The 25,264-nt window shown below is 38.4% G+C and overlaps 1 protein-coding gene across 1 annotated transcript in view; it reads left to right on the top strand.

The window, feature by feature from the left end:
- Positions 1–25,264, top strand: part of LOC125233469 — a 190,570-nt gene that overhangs the window by 117,158 nt on the left and 48,148 nt on the right. The window contains 3 exon segments of the mRNA XM_048139507.1: positions 162–336; positions 733–922; positions 2,709–2,813. Of these exon segments, the coding sequence (XP_047995464.1) occupies positions 162–336; positions 733–922; positions 2,709–2,813 (470 nt within the window).

Below are 25,264 nucleotides of genomic sequence, written 5' to 3'. Positions count from 1 at the left end.
CTTTCGCTTGCTCGGGTATCAATATTGGCACGTGCGGTTAAACAACTACTTTGCCCCCTTGTAAAACAAATAACTATTTCATGCCGATACGCTTCTGAATAATCCGCTCCAATTTACTACCAGCGTCACTTATTACACAGATGCCATTATTTCCCCCCCAGGGACCCGAATAAAATGGAAGAGAGCAAACTCGCCAAATGTATTCCCGACAACCTCTGCTGCCCTGGTGACCAGCGGCAACTTCTAGAAGGAATAAGCGTCATGCAGCCTTTGACTATAAAGACGGAACAAGCCAAGAGGGCTTGTAATACGTGCCTCACTAATTCTCCGAAAAAGGTATGATTCTCTCTTTCTAACGCTATCTGTCCCTCTTTCTCTTGTGACCAGCGGCAACTTCTAGAAGGAATAAGCGCCATGCAGCCTTTGACCATAAAGACCAAGCCAAGAGGTCTTGTAATACGTGCCTTAATAATCATTGTCCACTACCAAATCCATGATGATTATAATCAAGACAAACGCCAAACGAAGAAATTATCTGTAGTTATCTTAGGAAGCAATTACCATACGGCGTTTTCTGCCAGCGATTATAATCTTGTTAGGTCCCCATTCTTTATAAAAACTTTAGTAATTTCCGCTAGCATTATCCTTTTGTTATATTACGCCGATTACGCGCTACAAGTTTCCCTTGAATGTAATTTGTTATTCATCAAACTAATCTCATTTTCCCCACAGATCGTCCACGCGGACGGCGGTTGCAGCCGCACAAACCCCGTCACCTGGCTGGGGGTTGCCGGTCAAAACGTGCAAGTGCAAGTGAAGCGGGAACCGCAACACATGCTGTCTGAACTGGTGGCTGTCAAGCTGGAGCAAGCTTCGCCTGGGACGAAACCAGAGCCAGCCATACCTGCGTCGCTCAATAATGGTACGTCTTGTCTCTTGTGACCACTACTACTCATGTGATCCTGGTAGTCAACGTTATCGAATGCCAGCTGTCATCAACCCCGGGGCTAATCTACTCAAAACGTGCAAGCGGGGCACGCAAGTGAAGTGAAACTTGCAAGTGTGCAAGTGAAGCACGAACCTCAATACATGTTGTATGAACTGGTAGCTGTCAAGCCAGAGAAACCAGAATCTGCTATACTGGTACTTCTTGTGTGAAACATTTGTAAGAGACAAGTCAAGCTCATGACTCTCATGAGCCGCTTGCTGATCTTTTGTGATCGCTACTGCTCATGTGATCCTAGTGGTTAACCTTAACTAATGTCAGCTCTGTTACTCTGCTCCATATTTGTAAAAGCAAGGTGTCTTTCAATCGTTTGAGTGGAAGTGGGAATCTCTGAGGGGTAACGCTATGAACACAGAATATGAATCCAGCCTGAAACTCAAAGCACATAACAACCTTCTGCTCTTCATATTCATATAGATAGTCTTCGTAAATTATTCGTTTATATTTTCTTATAGAAACCTAAGGAGTTGAGACCAAAGAAGTAGTTTGTTGATAAGCGTAAGCGAAATGATAGGTCTGACGACTGTCGTTGAGACACTTGAGAGTTGAGACCCACTGTTTGAATGTTGTATAATTATTAATTATTCGATAGTATTATGTACTTTACTCGCTGCTCCTATTTGTGTGCCTTATCGATCTTCTCACTACACATTATGAATTTAATGATTCACAAATACATAGATATAGATAGTTGTCAATGATGGTATCTAGGCGCCTAAGAATTCAGAATATTCTAATTTTACTTCAAACGCTCCTAACCTCCTGGTAGACAGAGAATGGTAGTATGCGAGACGGCGATGTGTGTCTTCAACAAAGCCTGTTACCCAATCATAAAGATGTATACAATTTTCGCCTTATCACCAAGGCGTAAGGTGCTATAATGTGGATATTGTTTTGATGTCGACCGTCCCTTACGCACTTTCTTTGAGTGTGTACGTTTCTTTCGGAAAACTGGTTGGTCGTTGTGGTGTTTTGGAGATAGGCGTAGTACCTATTGTGTGTGTGGGAATCGAATTGTAATCAATGGAAGCCGGATGACTTTTGGTTTTTAATCTCCTGTGGCCGGCACAGTCGGTACATACCACGTACATACTAAACGAGTAAATATACAACATTATGTCCATTGAGCCTAGCACACTAGAGTGATAGTCAGTAGCGTCGGTGCAATACGTCCTTTTCGCAAAAGTGCGAAATGGACATTTTCGGGTAGGTTTTTGGGTACCTACATATTTCCACAATTAGTTTTTATATTCATTACATAATTACCAAAAGTAGGATTGAGAGAGAACTGTCCTACGGAGCATCGTGGGAGCATCACATTACGTAGGGTCCCCCCCACATCTAGCGTCTTGCGAGCGTAGCGTTCGGGTCAACTGTATGGCAAAGCCTGACGCCGCGTTGGCGCGACGTCGACGCAACGTCGACAAGGCGTCTTTTTCCATACAGCTAGCCCGACGCTATTACGCTCGCGAGACGCTAGATGTGGGGGGGGGACCCCAAGTCCCGGCGTTCTTGTAGTACAAAATAAGTACACAATTATATTCGAATTTTAAAGTTTTAAACTCTTGAAAAAATAAAAGAAAGTTCTAAATCGGATAAACAGAGTCTTACGAGGATAGGTTAGATCCGCACCGCCACTGGCATTACCTTCTCCCGTTCCCTCCCGTCTACAGATTAGACTTCAATGACGATTTTGGTGCAGGTTCGATTCCCGTTGGCATCGCGGTGGCGCGGCAGCGAGTGGGTGACGCAGGACTACTGGCGGCCCTTTCACAGAAGGACGCGCAGCAACGCTTGCACGACCTGGGTAAGTACCTAGGTTATACAGTATGACGTGATTAATGGACGCCCCCTTACCTTTGAAGATTGTACAGTCAAGTCAGCAACCAAGCTGTGAAGACAAAGTGCCTAAAATATGTTATGTATACATATTATTGGCACTTTGGCTGTATTCATAGCTTTGTTGCTGACTGTACAAAACTATGATATTATTTCTGTTTTGAACAAGCACACATCTGTTTCAAGTGGCTAGGATCGAGTTACAATACATAATACATTATCTAGATCGACAAAAGTCTAGAAAGGGAATCTGATACTGATATTTTCATTCGTCGTTCGCCACACCTATTGGAATATCCGTACCGTCGTTTATAAATGGCAGCTATATTTCCGAAACATACAAGAGCTATATTAATGCCACACAGCACGATAACATACTATGTTATTCTACGTTCGCAGCTCATTCACTTTTATGTGAGCCTGGTACTTGACTGATATTTTGTTCGGTTAGCGACGCTCAATACGTTTGATACCGCTACCTGCCCACGCATTCCATTCACTTAAAAGCTATAGGGAATATTAAAACCACTCTTATATGACCTAAATGTATATGAGAAATGCACGTTATTATTCAACGCTTTATACTGGTTATTCAAACCATTCGATTAGAAAGTGTTTTGTAGGCGTTGGCAGTAATTCTGCACACACGTATACAGTAGGTATAGCGTATCTAGCACGCACAAAACTCGTGTCGCTCGTATGCTATATCTCTCTATACATTCTGCTATCCTAGTAGCACTATGTATTTACTACGATGCGCTTGATGGAAAAAAAAAGTATATTGAAAAAGGAAAACGGCAATTTATGCCATTTATGGCATTGACATACGGGGTGATTTGTTTGCCGTTCCAAATTTTAATAGATTTTTTTAAATATTTTTTTACATGGTGATTTATCGAGTGTTATAGACGAAAATCAGCTTTCGAAATGGTAAATCAGCATGTTTGTGTTTAATTGATTGCGGGTTGGTAACGAAATCGTGGTTATCGCCTTGGTCACGCGAGGTGAAATATGAACGCTGAGTCAATAGGAAACGAAGTAAACAGATTTTTATTCTAGGTTCCTGTTCGGTTTTCGTACAAAATGCGGTTTTTAGTGATGCTTGTTTTTAGTAATTTTCTAGTTGAGCATCTAGAAAATTAAAAAATAGGGCTTCTATTGTATGCACCTTTTTATATTTCCTGAATAGATATTAGGATCGAGGTGTGTGTATGAAAATGTTTGAAAATTTTATCATATAAAATGTACATGATAAAGTTATCAAACATTTTCATTGATAGGTAAATCTTAATTAATGTACTTCTCTTCGGAAAGTGCGAACTGCGAGCATTGTTTAATAAAAAATAATAATCTAGGTTTAATCTTGATCGAAACGCATTTTGACTATCAGAACTTATGTATGCTTTCGACGATAATGATAAACAATAATAAAGATAAATAGCTATTGATAATTTCTTCGATTATTGCATAGATATTATGTACAAATGTGAAATACGAGTAAATACTGCATGGTTACACTTACACTTCACTGCAGAGAGTTTTACTTACATACTTGTTTGCCGTTTACTATATACATATATGTATATACCGCATTGTTGTTGTTGTATGTCCTAAGGCACCCCATAGGTGCATAGGGCCTCCACAAGATCCTTCCACGCCTTTCTATCTTGAGCCACCGCCTTGGCCTCGTTCCAGCTCAGTCCATATTCCCTCAGCTCGTTCTCAACGCTCCGCCTCCAGGTGTGTACGGGGCGTTTGCGGGCCCTCTTTCCTCCTTGAGGCCGCCACTCAAACGCGATACTGGCGCTGTTGGTAGCTCCTCTTCGAAGGGTATGACCGATCCATCTCCATTTCCGCTGAGCCACTTCCTGGGCGATCGGAGGTTGTCGGCACATACTCCACAGATTCTCATTTCTTATAGTTTTCGGCCAGAAGATACGGAGGATCGACCGGAGGGACTTATTGACAAACACTTGAAGTTTGTGCGTCAGCCCCTTTGTCACTCTCCATGTCTCACAGCCGAAGAGAAGCACGGTCTTGACAATAGATTCGAAGAGGGAGATTTTCACGCGGCGAGTAAGCACGTTTGAATCCCAAACAGGCTTGAGTTGAGCAAATGCAGCTTTTGCCTTCTTAATTCTGCTCTCGACGTCATCGTCTGCACCTCCCTGACGCGACAGTGTACTGCCGAGGTACATCAAACTTGGAGACTGATTCAAGGCGGTCGTTTTTGAGCAACAAAGGTTCCTTACAAGCTGATTGTACTCGCATATTGACAGTCTTCCGTCGGTTGATTCGCAGGCCCATGGCTTCAGCTTCCTCTTGAAGACTCTCAAGTTTCGCTTTTAGATGGGCTAAAGATGGCGAAATCAGCACGATGTCATCGGCGTAATCAAGATCTTCCAGTACCTTTGTATGCCAGGAAATGCCTCTTGGCGTACCATTGGCATACCGCATTGTAATTCGTTTAATGCCGATTTCTCTTAGCTGAATGCTCACGGCGAAAATGTCAATTTAAATTCTCCATCCAGTTTCTATCAAGGGTAGCCTACGGGCTGGGAGGGAAGGCAAGTTGGTGTAAAATATCAAATTTAATCTGGTTAAAATCTAGCCACGCTCTTGGACCTAGCGTGTTTAAATTTAAACATTTAATTTCAACTGACATCAGACAGGAATCCAAGCCAACAAAGTTAAATTTGGTAAAATGCTGCGTAGTTACCTCGTAAATTGCGTATAGAAATTATCATAAGTATTTTAATGATATAGATTTTTTTTTAATTAGCCTCTTTTGTGTCCTACTGCTGGGCAAAGGCCTTCCCTCGCTTTCTCATTATTTCATAATATAAGAGAGCAGAGACTGCACGATCCCACAGTCAAATCGTGGAAACTGTTTTGTGGGACACTGTACTTGTATAAGCTGTATACTTTTATGTTAATACATGTTTCTTTAATTTCTCTACATCAAATGTCCTGTTCAAGTATTGACGAGTTTAAATTAAAATGCACATTAAGCTTTCGCAGTTTTAATAGCTACTAATTAGCTATAATTAGATATTTTGCGCAAAACAATGACGAGCGAGCGGTACCACATTACCACTTCTCTCACTCTTACTTCGCAATGCAAACTTCAAGTGTGAAACAGAAATTGTACAACCCCTGGGGATCGATTTTTGAATTTCGAACGCAGGAATGCTATTTTTGAAAAAGAACGGCTAGTCATTTTAAAACTAGTGGTAGTGACCACTTGTTGTCGATTCTGTTAGTAGAATTTAAATCGCTAGTATTTAGTGGAGATATTATTGAACGAATTTCACGAAATCGAATGGCCTGGTAATGGGTTTAACTGCTGGTAGTTTATAAGCTAGTAAAGGATAGTAGGTAGATCGTTTTTGAAAAGCAATCATTAGCAAAAGTGATCTGAATAACCTGTAGCTTGTTTTCACTGTCGACATTATAAGTTTCGTCGAAATGCTTCTCAATTTCACCCAGCCTCGAAAGTGTTGACGAATGAAACCTAAATAGGGTACCTAGTCTAGGTTAGTGAGCGTATCGTAGCTATATCTCTCCCTATCGCTCTTATGTAATGCGCGTTCGTATCGCCACCTATCGTCAACGATTGTCACTTCAGGCCCCGTAGCCAAATGGCTTATCTGCGACGCGAATCGAAAACGAAACGCCGCGAAAGGTAGTCTGGCTCTGTCGCGCCAATACGCAAGAGCGTTAGAGATAGATATATACGAGCGTTTCGTTTCGTAAGCGTTTGTGCCATTCGGCTACGTTGCTACGTACCTTTATAGCTGGCAGCGACTGTGCAGTCACGCTTGTCGCTTTTACACCCCCGATCGGGTAGATTCGCTCAATTCATCTCGCTGGAGTGTAAACTCGTTAGAAGTATTCGTGTGTAGGAAATCAATTTTGGTCGCAAAATGTCTCCAGGCTAGAAAGCACGGCCTGATCGATCAATAGGCATATACTCGTAATAGCACGTAAAGATAGACGTAAGGTGCATTAGAGTAATTTGGAATCACGGAAATGCTCGGGAATTATGATGGAAATAATGGTGGTGGTGGCGGCACCATACCTATTTGGGCATTTGTAATACCTAGGGGCTATATCGGTGGACGAGTTTATTACTGCTATATTTTGGTTAAGAAGGTACTGAAGTACGTTTTTTTCTTAGACTTTATCTGTCTATACGTAGTTATATATTATTATGTCTTTGGTACTCATTCATTTACTGAAGAACTATGCACGCCAGGCTATAAATCATCAGATAAATCAACTTTAAAACGCAAATGCGGTCCGAAGGCGTAAGTGCTACGCATTAGAATGTGGTTAAGGGCCTACGCTAGCTTACGCGGATTACCCGCAACGGACGCCCGCCTCAAAGATATTGTATAGACACCGCTAACTGGCGCGGGCGCGTGCGACGGACGTTCATCCGCGCGGCGGGCGGCGGGTGTCCGCTGCGTGCGCACGCGGCGGGCACACGGAGCGGACTTGTTTCTTGAATTCAGTCGAGCGCCGCATCGTGCCGCGGATACACGCGCCGGACAGTACAGACAGAGACAATATAATGATCGACACGGAGCGCGTAATATTAGAAGTGCAAGCTCGACCAGTATTATGGGATATGAGAAATGAATTATATAAAGACAGAGATGCACGTCAAAAGGCGTGGTTAGAGGTTTGTGGAGAACCTATTATTCAGGAACACGGAGATCTGTCGACGTTTCTGTTTCTGCCGACGTTTTTTCGCCAAATAATAAATTATTAAAAAATCCATTATCTAACGGACACGTCTGTACACACTGCGAACCAAAATTATACTGGTAGCGCTAAGTAAGGCGTGCGCCCGTCGCGGGCGCCCGTCGCGGACTCGCTGGCTCGCGGCGGGTGTCCGGAGCGGGACCCGCGAGCGTGCGCACGCGGCGGGCGTCCGCGTAAGCTAGCGTAGGCCCTAAAATAGTTAAAAGTTTAAAATGTACCTACTGAAGTCATAAAACAGTTTGTGTCTATGTACGCGGAGGGCTTGGTTTGGTTTGCGGTTTTCCTACATGCGGGTAATTTCCAATGCACACGCTGTATATTCAACTATGCTTTATACCTACTACATACCTACAAACATATAGTCAACCCTGTTTCCTGGAGGGATAGCCAGAGACCACGGATTTCTACTTAGTACGTCGATCCTGACTTTCGTCGACTCGAGTCTTCAACTCGCTCCGACCTGTACTTTCGTTTACAATATTTAACTTCCGCCACAGAATACCTAATAGTACATGTAGAGAAGGCTCACTCCTCTGATGTTCACAAAATACCGCCATCCGCACGCGAGCAGCTGCGCGTCATTTTATTTTATTGCGCCGTGCGAAGATCGTCACCACTGAATGGGCCGCGAGTTCGCGGCCGCCGACATATACTTGTAGCGCGGCGATAGTATAATACTTTAGTTTTTTTACATAAACATGTCCATTCATTTGTCAGACTAATACACCCGTAATCTCGACTATCTCGAGCAGGATTATATTGCAATGTCACAACCACTTTAGATAAGATACTGTGGCCGGCCGTTTTACTGAGGGGTTTGTTCCGTTTGTTGTTTAACAAATATTTTTTGCACCTTGTATATCTTTACCTGAAGAGGCTTAAGGGTGCCCACGAAAACTTAAAATATTCAATTATACAAAAGAAGCAAACACTAAATCTTATCGGTATTTTTGTTGTTTTATGATTATTAAAACAAAATCGTCAAAGATAAGCACATCTCGGTAAAGCCCCATGAAATATTTTTTACAAGCTTTTATTAATTAAAAACCGAAATAAGATGTCATATATTAAAGGAAAAATTACGGACACCACCAGTGGTGAAGGCCGGATTCGAACCGGCGTCTTTAGCAATCCGGGCCTCCGGGCTCACGCCATGAAGCCCCTAGACACAAATCAAAATATTTGTTAAAATAATTTGATTTGTTCCCATAGTTGCGTAAGCTTTTATTAAATTTGTTAAACTTTCATTCTTTAATAAACATTTTTTTTTATTAGTCTATGACACTACGAGTAGGTGTGACGTGTGAAAGCACCCTGTATGTTACAGTGAATTTATGCGCGCTAGGCTCAGGACAGGGGACAGTTTTTCTGAAAATAAGTTATTTACAGCTTAGTATTATATTTATATGCTAATAATATACCTGTATTTGGGGATCATTCCTTTTGTAATATTTATTATTTGACGTTGATATCACCATGAAATGTTTAGAAACAATACAAACCCAGTATTTGGTCTCAGTCCGTTTTCACATTATCCGATCCGAAGGATTTCAATGGAAAAAATCCAAGATGGCGCCTGCAATAATTAAATAAATATTGGGGACACCTCGTTTTAGAATACCAATAAGTAGAAACAATAGAAACCCAATTTATCAATCAGTCCGTCGGGTGGAATCATCCTGTATGTTGCAGTGAGTTTATGCGCGCTAGGCTTAGGACATGGGACAGTTTTTTGTTAAAACGGGTTATTTGTAGCTTTCTGTCATACCTATTACAGTTATTTATATGGTTAAAATTGTTCAGCAGCTGAAAGCTAGCGCTGAATTTTGAGCGATGATGAAAAATAGTCACGTTTTTTTTTACGTTACTCAGTAACAGCACTATACACTATTTCATTTTTAAGTTTTTATGTGTTTACTTGAAGGCAGCGAAAGCATTAAATTTGTGCTTAAATTTAGTACCAATTTTTTTTCAAATTTTGGGTTGTCTTCTCATACATAAATAATAAATATGGTACGGTATTTTACGTAGGAACCTTCGTTTTCGTCATTGACAGCATGGCTATTGCAAAGTCACAGTTTTTTTACAAAGTTATTGCTAACAGTTTTTTTCTATTTTACGATGACAGAACACCTAAACACAACTAAGTTTTAACCACTAATAACTTTACCTAATGACCAATGACTTGCAACACTCAACATATAACCAATAACCACACCTCGGACACTGCGATCATACATATATGAAAGAGGCGCGTTCCTAGCACACAGTATTAAGCTCGTGTAGGTGAACGCGTACAATGCTTATATAGGTAAGTGAAAATATCTGGGCGACCGAGCTTCGCTCGGTTCTGTTTCGTATCCTTGACCTGTGTCGCCATCTAGTTCGAAAATAAATAGTACCTACATCGATCAATCGAAAGAACTCTCAGTCTTAACAACACAGCTACTCCACACGAGATGGCGCGCGTTTCGTCACAAAAGCTCAGTGTATTTTTCTATTCGTGTTAGCCTTGACCTGTGTCGCCATCTAGTCTTTGAAGTAAATAATACTTACATCGACCGAAAGACTTCTGTCTCAACAGTACAACTACTCCACACGAGATGGCGCGCGAAGAAAAACGCGTGAAAACTCGAAAATTCGCGTTTTCCGGGACCTAAGGATATGTTAGATCGATTTTTCACCCACTAAAACCCCCACATAACAAATTTCAGCGAAATCGTTAGAGCGGTTTCCGAGATCGTCGGTATAAATAAATAAATAGATAAATAAATAAATAAATATACAAGAATTGCTCGTTTAATAGTATAAGATATGACAGGTCGACTGATCGCGTTTTTGACAGGCGGTAACTCTGAGGTAACAGAGAGGGCGGCACTTTCAGCGGGAGCGGGAGTGGTACAGTATGCTGTACGATAGTACTCTTTATTATACTGTGATATAACTAAGTACAGCTCAAATTTTCTCCAGTAATAAGTACAGTCAACCATTTTGAATCATAGGCCACTGTCGAACCTTTGCACAGTAAACGTCAGCGTGAATTCTTATTGCAAATATAACACGGTTTAAATGAGACAGGGTTCTACAGTTTCCTAGGATTTTGGTTGACTGTACTTTGCCTTACTATGTGGTGTGTAACACTCAAAATATAAAACCCTACATACATATATGTTTACTTGCAACGCCTTTGTACCAAGATTTACGACACCGAAGCGCGCTCACATCCGACAATTATATGCAAATTCGACACACCACTCACAGAGCCTTGCTCGTTAGATGGCGCATGCTAAATTCGTTAGAAGTTGGCGAGCTGCTTCAAGGCCAGTCACCGGCATAAATAAGTGATGATTTCTGTACCTTGTCATATTAACGTCTTGTTTGAAATGTCATACGAAATTGTCAAACGATTAAGAGCGACAAGGTACAGAAATCATCACTTCTTTATGCCGGTGACTGGCTAACTTTAGATTGGCTATGTATAGTTTATTACTAGGAACTTGCTTACTTGGCTGGCGCGATAACCCACAATGAGTTTTGGCCTCCAACACAAGAGCACGCCACTTGCTCGGTCTTGAGCGGTATCGCGCCAGCTTTCGCCGACGCCGAGCTCACGGAGGTCTACCTCCACTCTATCTGCCCAACGATATTTTGGTGATCACTGAGCACTGACCATAGGACGGCGGCCATTCGGTCTCTCCAAGTAGGCCTTTTTGACTGCCCAGTGCCACATTAGTAGAAAAAGCTATGCATTTTTCTAGTTTTCATCTTCATGTTCATTGATACAATGCATATTGATCAACATCAATGTGTGTGTATGTAGGTTGTCTGGTAGAGATCGCTCTTTATCGATAAGACCGCCTGTTGTCTGCCTCTATTTATAATCATTTGTTTTGTCTCCACTGTATCTTTTTTTCTGTATCTTTTGCTGAGGTGTGACAATAAAGAGTATTCTATCTATCTATCTATGTACGCACTGCTGTCTCCAACGCCTATTTGTCCGAGTTCGCTGACAGATGCGTTTGGGAGGACTTTTATTATTGTCACTTCTTTTAATTACTAATTGGATTCCTCCATGTGGCAATTTTTTGCCACTAATGAAATGAGGCTTTATATAATTGAATTTGAATCAAATGTAATAGGCACTGTGTATAAAATAACAACCTACCTATGCAGATAATCCTGGACATTGCAACTTTATTTACAAGTAAAGAAGCTTGTTATGCGTGATGACCTGTGACATAACATAATGGCCACAACAACGTACATCCCAAAGTACAGACGCATGCAGGGTGGATGTGCGTAGTCTTGGGGAGGTATTAAGTCTACTTCACCACTATACCTCCTACACCTCCTGCATATCCATGTTATCCTGGTACCTAAACATGAATGTGTATGTTCATTTACTCTCAAAACACAGACAAAGCTTATTTATATGTGTACAAACAACCTTACTGTCTATATAATAAGGATCCTTTACATTTTAGGTTGTCGGTGTAATTATTGTTATCATGATAATTTTGATGTTATCTTCTGCTTTGTTCGCAGTTAGATGATTTCGTTAACTGTATTGTGATTTATTGAACTTAATTATATGTCAAGTTGAGTATTGTGTAGTTTTTAATGAATTTATAACATGAATTTACATATTGTTAGACGTATTTTATATTTACTATTGTTTACATGTAATTATGAAATAAAACCATTAGTATAAACAGTACGAGTAAGTATATGAATCATCATTATAGTGAACTAGCTTTTGTCCGCGGCTTCGCTCGCGTTAAATGCTAAAATTGCGGAATGTCCCATACACACTACAACCTACGAACATGTGTTTAAGAATTTAATAACGTTTCTCGATAAATCAATTAATAGGAGAAATTAAATTTACGTTACAATAATTCACAATGAAAGTTCTACTTTCGTTGTTTTCGTTTGCAGATTTGAATTATACACCGTGTGCCTCCATGACCTCACTTAACTTACAAAAACCGGCCAAGAGCGTGTCGGGCCACGCTCAGTGTAGGGTTCCGTAGTTTTTCGTATTTTTCTCAAAAACTACTGAAGCTATCAAGTTCAAAATAATTTTTCTAGAAAGTCTTTATAAAGTTCTACTTTTGTGATTTTTTTCATATTTTTGAAACATATGGTTCAAAATATAGAGGGGGGGACGCACTTTTTTTTCCTTTAGGAGCGATTATTTCCGAAAATATTAATATTATCAAAAAACGATCTTAGTAAACCCTTATTCATTTTTAAATACCTATCCAACAATGTATCACACGTTGGGGTTGGAATGAAAAAAAATATCAGCCCCCACTTTACATGTAGGGGGGGTACCCTAATAAAACATTTTTTTCCATTTTTTATTTTTGCACTTTGTTGGCGTGATTGATGTACATATTGGTACCAAATTTCAGCTTTCTAGTGCTTACGGTTACTGAGATTATCCGCGGACGGACGGACGGACGGACGGACGGACGGACGGACGGACGGACGGACGGACGGACAGACAGACATGGCGAAACTATAAGGGTTCCTAGTTGACTACGGAACCCTAAAAACGGTACTATACATATAACTTTCAATCTAGATATTCCAAAGATTGTATATTCAAACCTGAATTACTTACCAATGAGCTTTAGGAATGTAAACATACGTTAACCATTTGACATTCATTCATTGCGGCGAACGGAAATACTGTGAAATGACCTAATTTCATAATAAGATCATTAAGATCTTATCCTCTCTCTAGGTTAGAAAATCGGACGGAGTCGCTTTCGAAAACTTGTGTTTATTGACAATTCTTAGGATTCGTTGTCAAGCAGACCACAGGCCGTGAAAAAAGGTGGGAAAAAGCCTCTAGATCTATATTACAACGCTCTGCCAATTGAAAATATGGTGGAAAATTTGTCTTGGTAGTACAAGTGATTGAGTTCAAGTCTCACTAGGCTATAAAGCAGTATTTCTCAACTTTTAATTCTAAACCATTGCTAGAGGTCTGAATATAGGTAGAACCTAAGGATTATATATTCTAGATAACCTACAAGGGTAGCCTGATCTACTACGTTATTACGAACAATCAATTACTTGCAGGTGCTCATTATGCACTATAACCACAAAATTAATTAACTATAGTCGTATCACAAAGATGTAAAGTCCACTATTGGACAGTTGTTGCTTTTGCGCTAGTAATTAGTAAAGCTATTAAATATAGATGCAGACAAAGTGCCAAAAATATGTATACACGACTTTATTGCTTATGCTTTAAAGTTGTGGATACATGTTTTTGGCACTTTTTCCGCATATATATTTCCGCATATATAATACCTTTACTACATATATACCATGTTAACTGATACTTAAACCTTATTTCTAAGATATTATGGTTCACGATGTATAGTTAGCGTTACTGTATGTATAATATTTATTGAATAATCGTATACCTTATTGAAAGGCCTTAAGGTACAAATGTTTGGTTAGTTGTCTTGGCTGTTGTGGTGTGCCCTAGGGGCTAAGACGGACGTGCAATCTTGTGCGTTGTGTACGTATATGGTTTGGTGAATGGAATATACAATGTAGGAAAATAAGTAATAGCATCCTGTAGACTTGCTTAACACTATAGAGGTATTCTAGGAAGATCTGACCGGGTGTAATTTAATGCATGTTCTCAAGTTAGAAGACAGACAGTACCTAATTTTAAATATAAGAATAAAAAGCAGAAAATAAATAGGTATAATATATATACAATTTGTATAACAATCGACTTGAATCGATGTTTGACGACCGGTCTGGCTTAATAGCTCGTAGTGAGTGTAGTGAGTGACCCTGCCTGCTTCGCCGCGGTCTCGGGTTCGAATCCCGTTAAGGGCATTTATTTGTGTGATGTGAACAGATATTTGTTCCTGCATCATGGATGTTTTCTATGTATATAAGTATTTATATATTGTTGTATGAGTACATGTATCACAAGCCTTCTTGAGCTTACCGCGGGACTCAGTCAATCTGTGTAAGAATGTCCTATAATATTTATTTATTTATTTAACAATCACAGCTGCTAAGACACAGACTCTCTAAAATAGTGTTGAGTTCCTCACTCATGAGGCACCTCATTTGTACCACTCATATTGTTGATTTGTCGCAGCACTTCACACGGAAAAAATGTATTACATCACACCTCAACTCACCTCACCTCAAAAATGAGTAAAAACTCATAACCTCGCGCGCAAGTCTTACAACACAAACACCTCATGCCACACAAATCATTCAAAAACTCATTGTCACACGCGCGCCTCGCGGTTCTCAAACTCCCTCGCGAGAGTCGACACTACACAAACACCTCATGCCACACAAATACACACAAACTTCAAATCATTCAAAAACTCATCTGTCACACGCGCGCCTCGCGCTCCTCAAGCCTCAAAGGCTGTCACCGAACTACAAACTTTATTGCCGAGACAAAAGGTCCACCGATAGATTTGTACCGGAAATCGCTTTGTACCGGAAGACCTCATCGCGACAATGTCACATTACCAACATTACTTCAAAAATCCTTTCAAAGTGAAACAGTTAGTTAGGTTTACCGTAAGAGTGAGTGAGACAGACACGCGCTATACCTCAAAATTTGCCTCGCCAAAATACGTTACACGTGACTCGAAAGAAAACAGTCTTAAGCGCCGCAAGCTTTCATACATATTGCGTCGTTGTGATCCAAGCATCTCGTCAAAATGGCGCGCGATTTTCGACATTCGATAGTTTCGATGCTATTACTTGAGCTACCGACTTGACCAGTTTAACGTGACCTATCGGACCAACAGATTTGTATGACTGTTGTCACTTGTAATAAGGGAGCTCTCTTATACTGGACGGTGACATAATTGTTTTCGAAGCGTTTTGAATACCAAGGACGACTCAAAATGTGCATTTATGAAGTTTGCTTGACAACATTACAGGATTAATGACCGAAATATTATTTAAATTATTCAATTTTTTTAAATTTACATTCTTATGTAGGTGTAGTTGTTATTTTAAATGCAACAAATATGAACTTTGTAAGCATGAAGAGTTAGCGTCTCAATGAATTTGAATTTCTCTCCTTTTTCTTAGTGACAAATGTTTATTTTATTTTTGCAATTTTTACTTATTTCTATAATATATCAGTTAAATTTTCGTTGGTTGTTTTGTCTAAGTTAAAAGTTTGAAAATATTTTAAGGTGGATAATATTTAACATCATATCGCATTGCATGTTCAACGGATAAAGAAGAGAAATTTCTATTTTGTTTTTACGTTATAGTTGTAGCCTTCCTTGAGACAACAATATGGGTTAATATTATCCATAAAAAGGTATTTATGACGCGGAGTATATAAACATTGTTAATAAAAATAACATCGTTTATTAATATGTACACATTTTGACAACATTATCAAATAATAAACGTGAGTCGTGAAACGAAACGTAATTCCTAGACAGTTGACGTTGTCAGTTGACACAGACAGAAAAAAGTAAGTTGTGAAAGTTGTTTGTTGTTTCCAAAGTTCAGTGGCAAATTTATTTGTGTCATACAGTGATATTACTAATAAATACACCAAAATACAATAATGGTGATATTTTATACATGATTTAATACGCTTGTGGCTCTGCTTTGGTGTCTTTTACGTGCAAAAATATAGTCAAAAGTATGATCGGCGTCGAGAATGTTGGTGTTCATTTAATTTACTATAATATTGCTGTTAGAATATCCGCAGCGGTAAGTTGGTTCTTTTTACGCAAAAGTGGTACCTAATTAGAAAACAATTATGAACTCACGTTTGTTAAAAATATGCAGTTTTTAAGGTTACAATTTCAATTGACATATATAATTATTAAACTGTAAATGAAACCATGATATCAAGAATATAACATACGATAAATAACAATAATCAACAGCTAAAATAGAATAAAAGTTTCATAGAACCATCAACTCAATTTGCTTTTTATGTAGTTTCTTATTACAACGATTGGAATTCTTAAATAATATTTCAGTCTTCTGTTGTTCAAGTTCTATTCTTAACATTTATTTGCAAATAAAATTTAATAGGTATAAAGGATGTTATTACATAGTATACATATACATACTAGAATTTGTTGCCCGATTGAGTCTATCAAATTGCCGATTGTAAAATTTTATGAACCAGTACCTCACCTCATTTGAAGTAAGACATTGTAACACCTCATTTTTGAAAATGAGGTACTCATACAAACTCATTTTAATATGATGTCCTACCCATCACTACTCTAAAACTTCATCGAAGGATTAAAAATCACCTGAATGACAGAGAGTTCCACAGTCAAATTATCTCACGGCAATTTTATTTGATGGAATGAAAAACTGAAAGAAACAGAATCAGTGAAAATACGAGACATACTTATATACCTGCCTGTTTCTAAGCAATATGTTTTAAACGTTATCAAATGAAATAAAACTACATTCACCGCAAGAGTTATCGATGAAATATGACGTCCTCTTCCTTGAGTTCCGCTTGTTGATAAGGTATCGTTCGGAAACAGCGGTTGATAGTGTCGTTTACAGTTTTAGTTAGGTACAGTCGAGTTGTCCTTGATACGACATAAGTATAAATACAATTTTTTCTAACATTAATTTACTTACTTCGCTGGCTCAGTGACCCGAAATGGATCTTGGCCTCCGACACTCCATTCGCTCCTATCCTTTGCGATCTGTGGCCCGTTTCTCGAAAGGTACAAGCCTTGTATTACAAGTGTGTTTCCATGACAACCCATACGATTTCACAGTTCGCGCACTTGTAATACAAGACTTGTACCTTCCGAGAAACGGGCCCCTGATGTCACTCAGTCACCGAAAGACCGAAAGGTCACACAGGCCTTTCCGAACCTCATCGATTCATCGGTACCTGGGCCTTCCGCCCGGCCGTTTCTCAGTAGACCGCTACCGGTAAGCTCGTTTGGCCGCACGATACTTTCCCATCCTCTCCGCATGGCCGAGCCAGCGAAGACGAGCATAAATTTACTTGTACGAAAGTTTTCCATCTTTGGTAGCCCACACAATCTTCTGCCTCGCAATATCTCGGCCGGCATTTTACTACAGCTTACGAGTGCTTGGTACCTATACGCTTTGGCTACAAATCCCAAAATTTGGCGTAGACGCTAATTTTACGAAAACTACTGCCATAGGCTTTCCAATCAAATGACCTCTAGTTCTGAAAAACTCATTGGTACTAGCGGGAGTTTGAACTCTCTGGATTAAAAGTCGCACGCACGTATCGCTAGGCCCTCAGTGATTCTGCACGTAATATTTTACTGTTTACTGACATATACATATAAAAAGCAATGAACAATCCCCAGGACCGACAAGTCAATTGCGTTGTCCCGTGACATTTGATCTGATTGTCCAATCACAATAATTTATTACGTCCATTTGGAACTTGCAAGTTGCAATACATATATATATGAATTTATATCGCACCTGGCGTCCGTCTAGGGGTGTCTCGAAGAGTCTGTACAGCCGGCGTTAGAATTATTATGCTAAGTTCTATAAGGTTTCTATTTTGAAATAAAGATGAGACGATTTTTGAATTATCTTAGTACCTTTATTATCGCCCTTTTTAGGGTTCCGTAGTCAACTAGGAACCCTTATAGTTTCGCCATGTCTGTCTGTCCGTCCGTCCGTCCGTCCGTCCGCGGATAATCTCAGTGACCGTTAGCACTAGAATGCTGAAATTTGGTACCAATATGTATATCAATCACGCCGACAAAGTGGTAAAATAAAAAGTGATAAAAAATGTTTTGTTAGGGTACCCCCCTTACATGTAAAGTGGGGACTGATTTTTTTTTCATTCCAAACCCAACGTGTGATATATTGTTGGATAGGTATTTAGAAATAAATAAGGGTTTACTGAAATCGTTTTTTGATAATATTAATATTTTCGGAAATAATCGCTCCTAAAGGAAAAAAACCGGCCAAGTGCGAGTCGGGCTCGCGCACAAAGGGTTCCGTAGCAGCAAATAAAAATTACAGTTAAATCAACCTATCTCAAAAACTATAAGAGATACTTTGATCAAACCAAAAATCGTTGAAAGAGTTAATTAGCATGCATCACCTCTATTTTTTTTAGAATTTTATACCCCGTAGTTATAAAAATAGAGGGGGGGGGGACATACTTTTTACGACTTTGAGAGCTGATATCTCAAAAACCGTTCACTTTAAGAAAAATGTTTTTTAGAAAACTTTATATCATTTTAAAAGACCTTTCCATTGATACCCCACACGGGTATGTACATCGAAAAAAAAATTTTCATCCCTCAGTTACATGTATGGGGGGCCCACCCCCAATTCTTTTTTTTTACTATTTAGTGTCATAATTTTGTAGCGGTTCATACAACACATATTCCCATCAAATTTCATCACTGTAGTACTTATAGTTTCCGAGTAAATCGGCTGTGACAGACGGACAGACGGACAGACGGACAGACGGACAGACGGACATGACGAAACTATAAGGGTTCCGTTTTTGCCATTTTGGCTACGGAACCCTAAAAAAGTGTGTCCCCCCCCTCTAACTTTTGAACCATATGTTTAAAAAATATGAAAAAAATCACAAAAGTAGAACTTTATAAAGACTTTCTAGGAAAATTGTTTCCAACTTGATAGGTTTAGTAGCTTTTGAGAAAAATACGGAAAACTACGGAACCCTACACTGAGCGTGGCCCGACACGCTCTTGGCCGGTTTTTGTAAAATCTAGTGAATATGAAATTTCGATTTTGTCAGATTCCATTTAAGAGTTCTATTCGTTAGTTTCTGTAATTTATGTTCCCGCTATCTGATTTTACTGACTGCGACAGATCCATCAGATCGCCAAAGGTTTATGAAGTGTTACTTATGTACCTACATACAATCTGCCTGATAAACGACTGTTTTTGTACATTTATTAAGAACATATCCAAGTTTTTCGTAAAATTGAACTTTAATTTGAATTAAAAGACGCACAAAATATGATTACTGTTTTAACGAGCCAAAAAGGCACGTAATTCAATATTTTATCGAAAATTATTCGCAAATTTATATGACAGGTGCATTTTGGATAGGTGCGTCATATTAAAATAAAAGTGCAGGTTTAAACAAATGGGTTAATTAGGCTTTCTCCCTCTAGCATTTAGGTTGAAACGAGACAGCTGCAGTTTTATTAGGCTGGCTTTGATAGCATCGCGAAAGCGAACGCATTGCGAATTTCACAACGATCAACTTTAAAACTTACTTGTATACGGATTGCGTTCATTTTTGCTGAATTCATGTTATGGCTCGCAAAAACGCAAGGATATTCCAATGGCGTATACAAAGGCATGAACTACCAATGTAGTACGATCTCCAAATAGCTACACTTCGTTAACATTCTCAAGGCCATGTTATCCTAGTCACCGAGAACTCAATTCTCCGTTTTCTCTCGACCAATGAAAACACTTCCAGCGCCAATTACATGCTAATCAGAGTTTACAATTACAATAAATTGTGGTGCTTTTAACGGCTTCATGAATTTTCAAACGGTAAAAAACGCAGTTTTTGTCGGTTTTTATGAACACGGTATATAGTGCCGCTTTCAAAAATGCTAGCAGATCGTGTTTGAAACTACTTGACATTTTACATAATTTCCTGTTAAGATTACTTACTCGTATATGATACAAATACAACTTTATTTACAACTGTTTTATGTGCTTGATCTATAACATTCTCGAGGATTTAATAGTTATTTGTTATACAAGGGGGCAAAGTTGTATTTTAACGCCGAGTGTGGAATTGAAAAACGAGCAAGTGAAAGGATTCTATAGTTGAACCACGAGCGAAGCGAGTGGTTCGAGAATAGAATCCTGAACTTGCGAGTTTTTTAACACACGAGAAGTAAAATACATTTGCACCCGAGTGTAACACAAAACTTTTCCCCTCACTATAGCGAGGAAACTACAACGCAAAAAAATGCGTTTATCACTGCTTCCAGTAGTTCCACAGGTGGTAAATCATCTTAATTACTAGATTCACCTACTTTTATCAATTTTGAAGTAGTTAATTTGACTTTATTCAAGGTCAAATTACTTTACCCACTAGTGGATAAAATGCGTTTTTACCCGCTGGTATTAAAGGACAAAACGCGTGTTTCCGAGCTAGTGAGGGGAAAAATTATTTGTTTTACCTTAAAATTTCAGCGCCTTTTAAAAAAAAAGTAATGGTAGATGGATAATTAAGTCAATTTTAATGCTGAACATTTTCCAAGAAATGTATTCCAAAAAAATCAAAATTACTTGAACTACTACTACTACAAAAAAATTACTAAAATACACTATTTTACATATTTGGAGAAATAATTGTCACATTAGTAATTTTACATGCAATGTACCAGGAGCTCATAGATTTACACGCATTAGGCAGTTATGGTGGACACAAGGAATAGTTCACTAATAAACAACTTATCTAAATGTAGCGTTCCAACTGTTCCAAGTGTAAAGAATCTTATACTTCATGTGCGACAAAGATCTTTTTATCAGAACTTATTTAGGAGTTTCTAACGAAAATAACTTGATTGCATTTAGTGCATAGGGGGCCATTACTTAGACATTGAAGCGTCAAGACACTATTGACACATATCTAAACATGCCTTTTTTGTTTTAGCTTTTGGGCGTGTTTAGATATTTTTGAGGGCTTTGGCCGTTGCGATATATCTGATTTCTAACAGAATTTACGATTTTGATTTACGGATTAGCTTATTATCAGTAAATTACTTTGTTATGTGCTTTGTGCTGATTATTTTATAAAATGTCGGTTTCAATAACTCTTGGGAATATTTTTTAAGACATAGGTAGGTAGGTACCTACCTGTATTGAAATTGCACTTGTAGAAACATACATATTTTAGAGTGTGGGCTACTTTAATTATCGTCTAAATGTTATCGAAATGTAAAGAAAAACATCAACAACAAAATAAAATTTATAAAATGAAATTTATTTAATTAGCTTTTTTCGCGCATCAATGTTATATTGCAGGTGCAAAACCTTAACTATTTACTATTTTTTATACGTGTTTACTGCAATCTAAATAACGTCTTAATAATGAAGTTAACGATCAATAGTGCTATCGTAAATTAAACAGTTTGACTAATTATTCGTAATTACAATAAATTGAAGGCTATATAACACTGCTCGGCGTTTATGCCAGCCTGGTACTATATACATGTTATATACATGTTATAAATATATTATATAAAGCAGTGTATAAAATTATATTGTGTAGAATTGATTAGGGCCATAAGGAAGAAGGGTTGAGGAAAGGTTATTTACCATAATGAAAGAATTATAACTACATATTATATGGATGTGGATATTGTGGATGTTAAAAATAAAATGGCTGAAGTACAGTCAACGAAACCTTTTCTCTTGGCATATACGTATGCATTATGCATATGCATAATGGGCGATCAATATAGGGCGACCGTGCACCACTAATGACGTCATCACTTTGATCATTGCGATACTGATAGGTATCTAGGCGTGACTATTACATAGTATGACCACGCATGACGTCACCTCACACAAAATATATGAAACTGGTGCGCTACTTACCTAAAAGATTTTTTTTAAGTCATAATTTCATCAATATTCAAGAATAACCAATTATTTTGTTATTCTTGAATAATAATAATAAGCGGAACGCTAAAAACTTAACAAATCGCAACGTATGAGTACAGTCGTCACCGGCATAAATAAGTGATGATTTCTATACCTTGTCTTGTTGAAAACGTCATACGAATTTGTCAAACGATTCAAAGCGATAAGGTACAGAAATCAGCACTTAAATAAGACGGTGACTGTACTCATAAGCGTAGGTATTATAGGTATAGTATGTACTTGGTTCTATTGGTGACATATTGATTGGTCTTACCTGGGGCCGATTCTTGAATCTCACATCGTTCGAATTCGAATTCAGAAAATTGTCACGGTGAATTGCCTACTATTTTGGGTGACAATTTTCTGCCCCCAGAGCGTTAAATACTTCATAATTATATCTGTGAGTCTTACTGTACCAGTACTTATGCTACCGTGTCGTATGTGGATAAAACTCTTTTCAAATTGAGTTACATTTTAGCCACACCTCGGACACTGGCGATCAAATATAATGAAAGAGGCGCGTTCCTAGCACACAGTCTAAGCTCGTGTAGGTGAACGCGTACTATGCTTGTATGAGTGTAATATGACTGGTCGCGTTTTTGACAGGCGGTAACTGTGAGGTAGCCTAGAGGGGGTGGGCGGCACTTTCAGCGGGGAGTGGGAATGGCCACACTGTACGATAGTACTCTTTATTATACTGTGTTTTAGCTGTCTGGAAACCCAGTCGTCTGCAGGTTAAACTTCTTAAAACACTTTCTTAGATAGGCACAAGAACTCTTCTTGACTTTTAAAATATTAAAAGTGGCTACAGTTTTCCCTCTAAGCTAAGAGTTGAAAGTTACACAAAAAACTATAAGTGTACTTATCTGGTTCGACTTGGCGGATATATGAGAAAGTTGAAAAACTTATACCGTTCTTTTTGAAGACGTTGCCTTTGCTCAGTCAAGATATTCAATATGTACTAATCTATCTATCTTTATATACATACTAGCTTTTAAGAGTTTTGAATGATTCACGGTTATTTTCGGTTTTTCGGGTTCTAATGTATGGAATCCAGTGATTTGTTTGTGTAAAAAACCGGTGAAGTCAGAATTGAACAAACGTAGTGACACTGTGAGTGTAGTCATGTAGTGTGTTTGGACAGACCATCGAGTGTGAATGTGAATGCGACCAGAGGTAACGCTGAAAGTGAACGCAGCCGACGCGCGCGAAGGAGGGTAGATCGCGCGCTGTCTATACAACTTTAACATCCACCCGCCTTCGTCAGTTTCCGTGATCATGATGTATGCAACTACGCCGAAATATCGGGAGCTCGACAAAAATCAAAATGGTAATCACGGTCTATATCCCGGTCAATATAAGTCTAATACTAGCTTTTGCCTAGGCTTCGCTCGCGTTAGAAACAGACAAAAAGTTAGCCTATGTCTGAACCATCATGACTGAACCAATTTGGCTAATTTCGTTTTAAAATATATTTAGGGTTTACTTGTGAAACCCGATAAGTTGAGCTAACTGCTTTTTGAAATTCGAACTGTGAGCAATTTTCACAATATTGTTATTTCAAGGACATTTATCTCGATTTATCGGGTTTCACCAGTGAACATTTATTATGTTGAAGGAAGGTTTTTGAGCTGAAATTTTACGAAAATAATGCCAGGTAATAGTTAAAAGTGTTTCTATTTGTCAAACGCAGCAATGCGTCCAAATATAACCAGTTTATATAGTTCTAAACTTCCAAGTGTTATTTGAATATAGATTTCCACGATTTCCGATTGAGTTGCAGGTAGGGTGTGCAAACCGGTTAACCGGTTAACCGAAAAACCGGTTAACCGAGACTTTTTGGCCTCTGTTAAAAACCGGTTTTTATAGTCACTAACCGGTTAATAACCGAAACTGTATTTATTTCTCAAAATTTGCAAAATTAGCCATAAAAAGGTTCAAAAATATGTAATTATTTAATGTTTTGTATTAATAAAGATTTATTAATTACTTTTCATTGACAACATTATTATCTGTAATGATTTTATTTTAAAAATTAGTTCCGAGTCTACTCAATTATACATTTTATACAATACAGTAGAGTCCGGTTAGTTTATTACGACGACTCCGCATAGACCTAACGTCCAACCTCTTACAACCACATAAGCACAGGCATTTATTTGGTTTTCGTATGTGATAGTATGAAAGTACATCCGTATATTACGACTCTGATTTTAACGACCAGCCGCTTTTTACGACACATTTTACACAGAATCCGTCCGTCAAGCCCGGTTGCAACGACGAGCGACAACGTTTTTAGTTTTACTAGTAAATTGAGGAAACAAAGCTACTTCCACCCGAGCACGGCCCCCTGTCTTGCTTACAACAAGTAGCAAGATTACATTGTGGCCATGTAACTTTTTGGAGTATTGCTTTTAAAAATTTAACAATTTGTTCGCCTCGGGTCTAATCTTATAAGCTAAATAGAACCCAATTTGTATTTTTCGATTGCGTATAAACTAGCTTTACTTACAAATGATGAGCAAGCACGCAAACTAAAAATGACTTTTTCTAACTAAACTAGTCACAATAAAATAAGGTATTAATATTTAATACTATGATAATAAATTATTATCATAGTATTAATACCTTATTTTATTATTAATAATACCCTGTAAATAAACCTATTGATTGAAATGTTTTAGTAATAGAGATTTAGATATTATTTTTAATTAAAAGAAATGAAATTCGTTTTGTACGACATCCGGTTAGTACGACGTAATATCAGCTGTCCCTTGAGCGTCGTTGTAACCGGAGTCTACCGTATATTTCAAACTATATTTTTAAAAGAAAGGTAAAATGGAGATTTTGGTTTTCTTACATCAATTATTTTTATTACTAGGGGCTCTGGGAGCTGTAGACCTTCGCCACATGCCTAGAAAACGCAAAACTGACGTCACATTCAAACCACACAAGCCTTTTATTGCAATTTCCTCATTTTACAAA

This window comes from Leguminivora glycinivorella, chromosome 14 (assembly GCF_023078275.1).
Source record: "Leguminivora glycinivorella isolate SPB_JAAS2020 chromosome 14, LegGlyc_1.1, whole genome shotgun sequence".
In the NCBI taxonomy this organism is placed as follows: Eukaryota; Metazoa; Arthropoda; class Insecta; order Lepidoptera; family Tortricidae; genus Leguminivora; species Leguminivora glycinivorella.
This window is presented reverse-complemented; position numbering and strand designations above follow the sequence as displayed.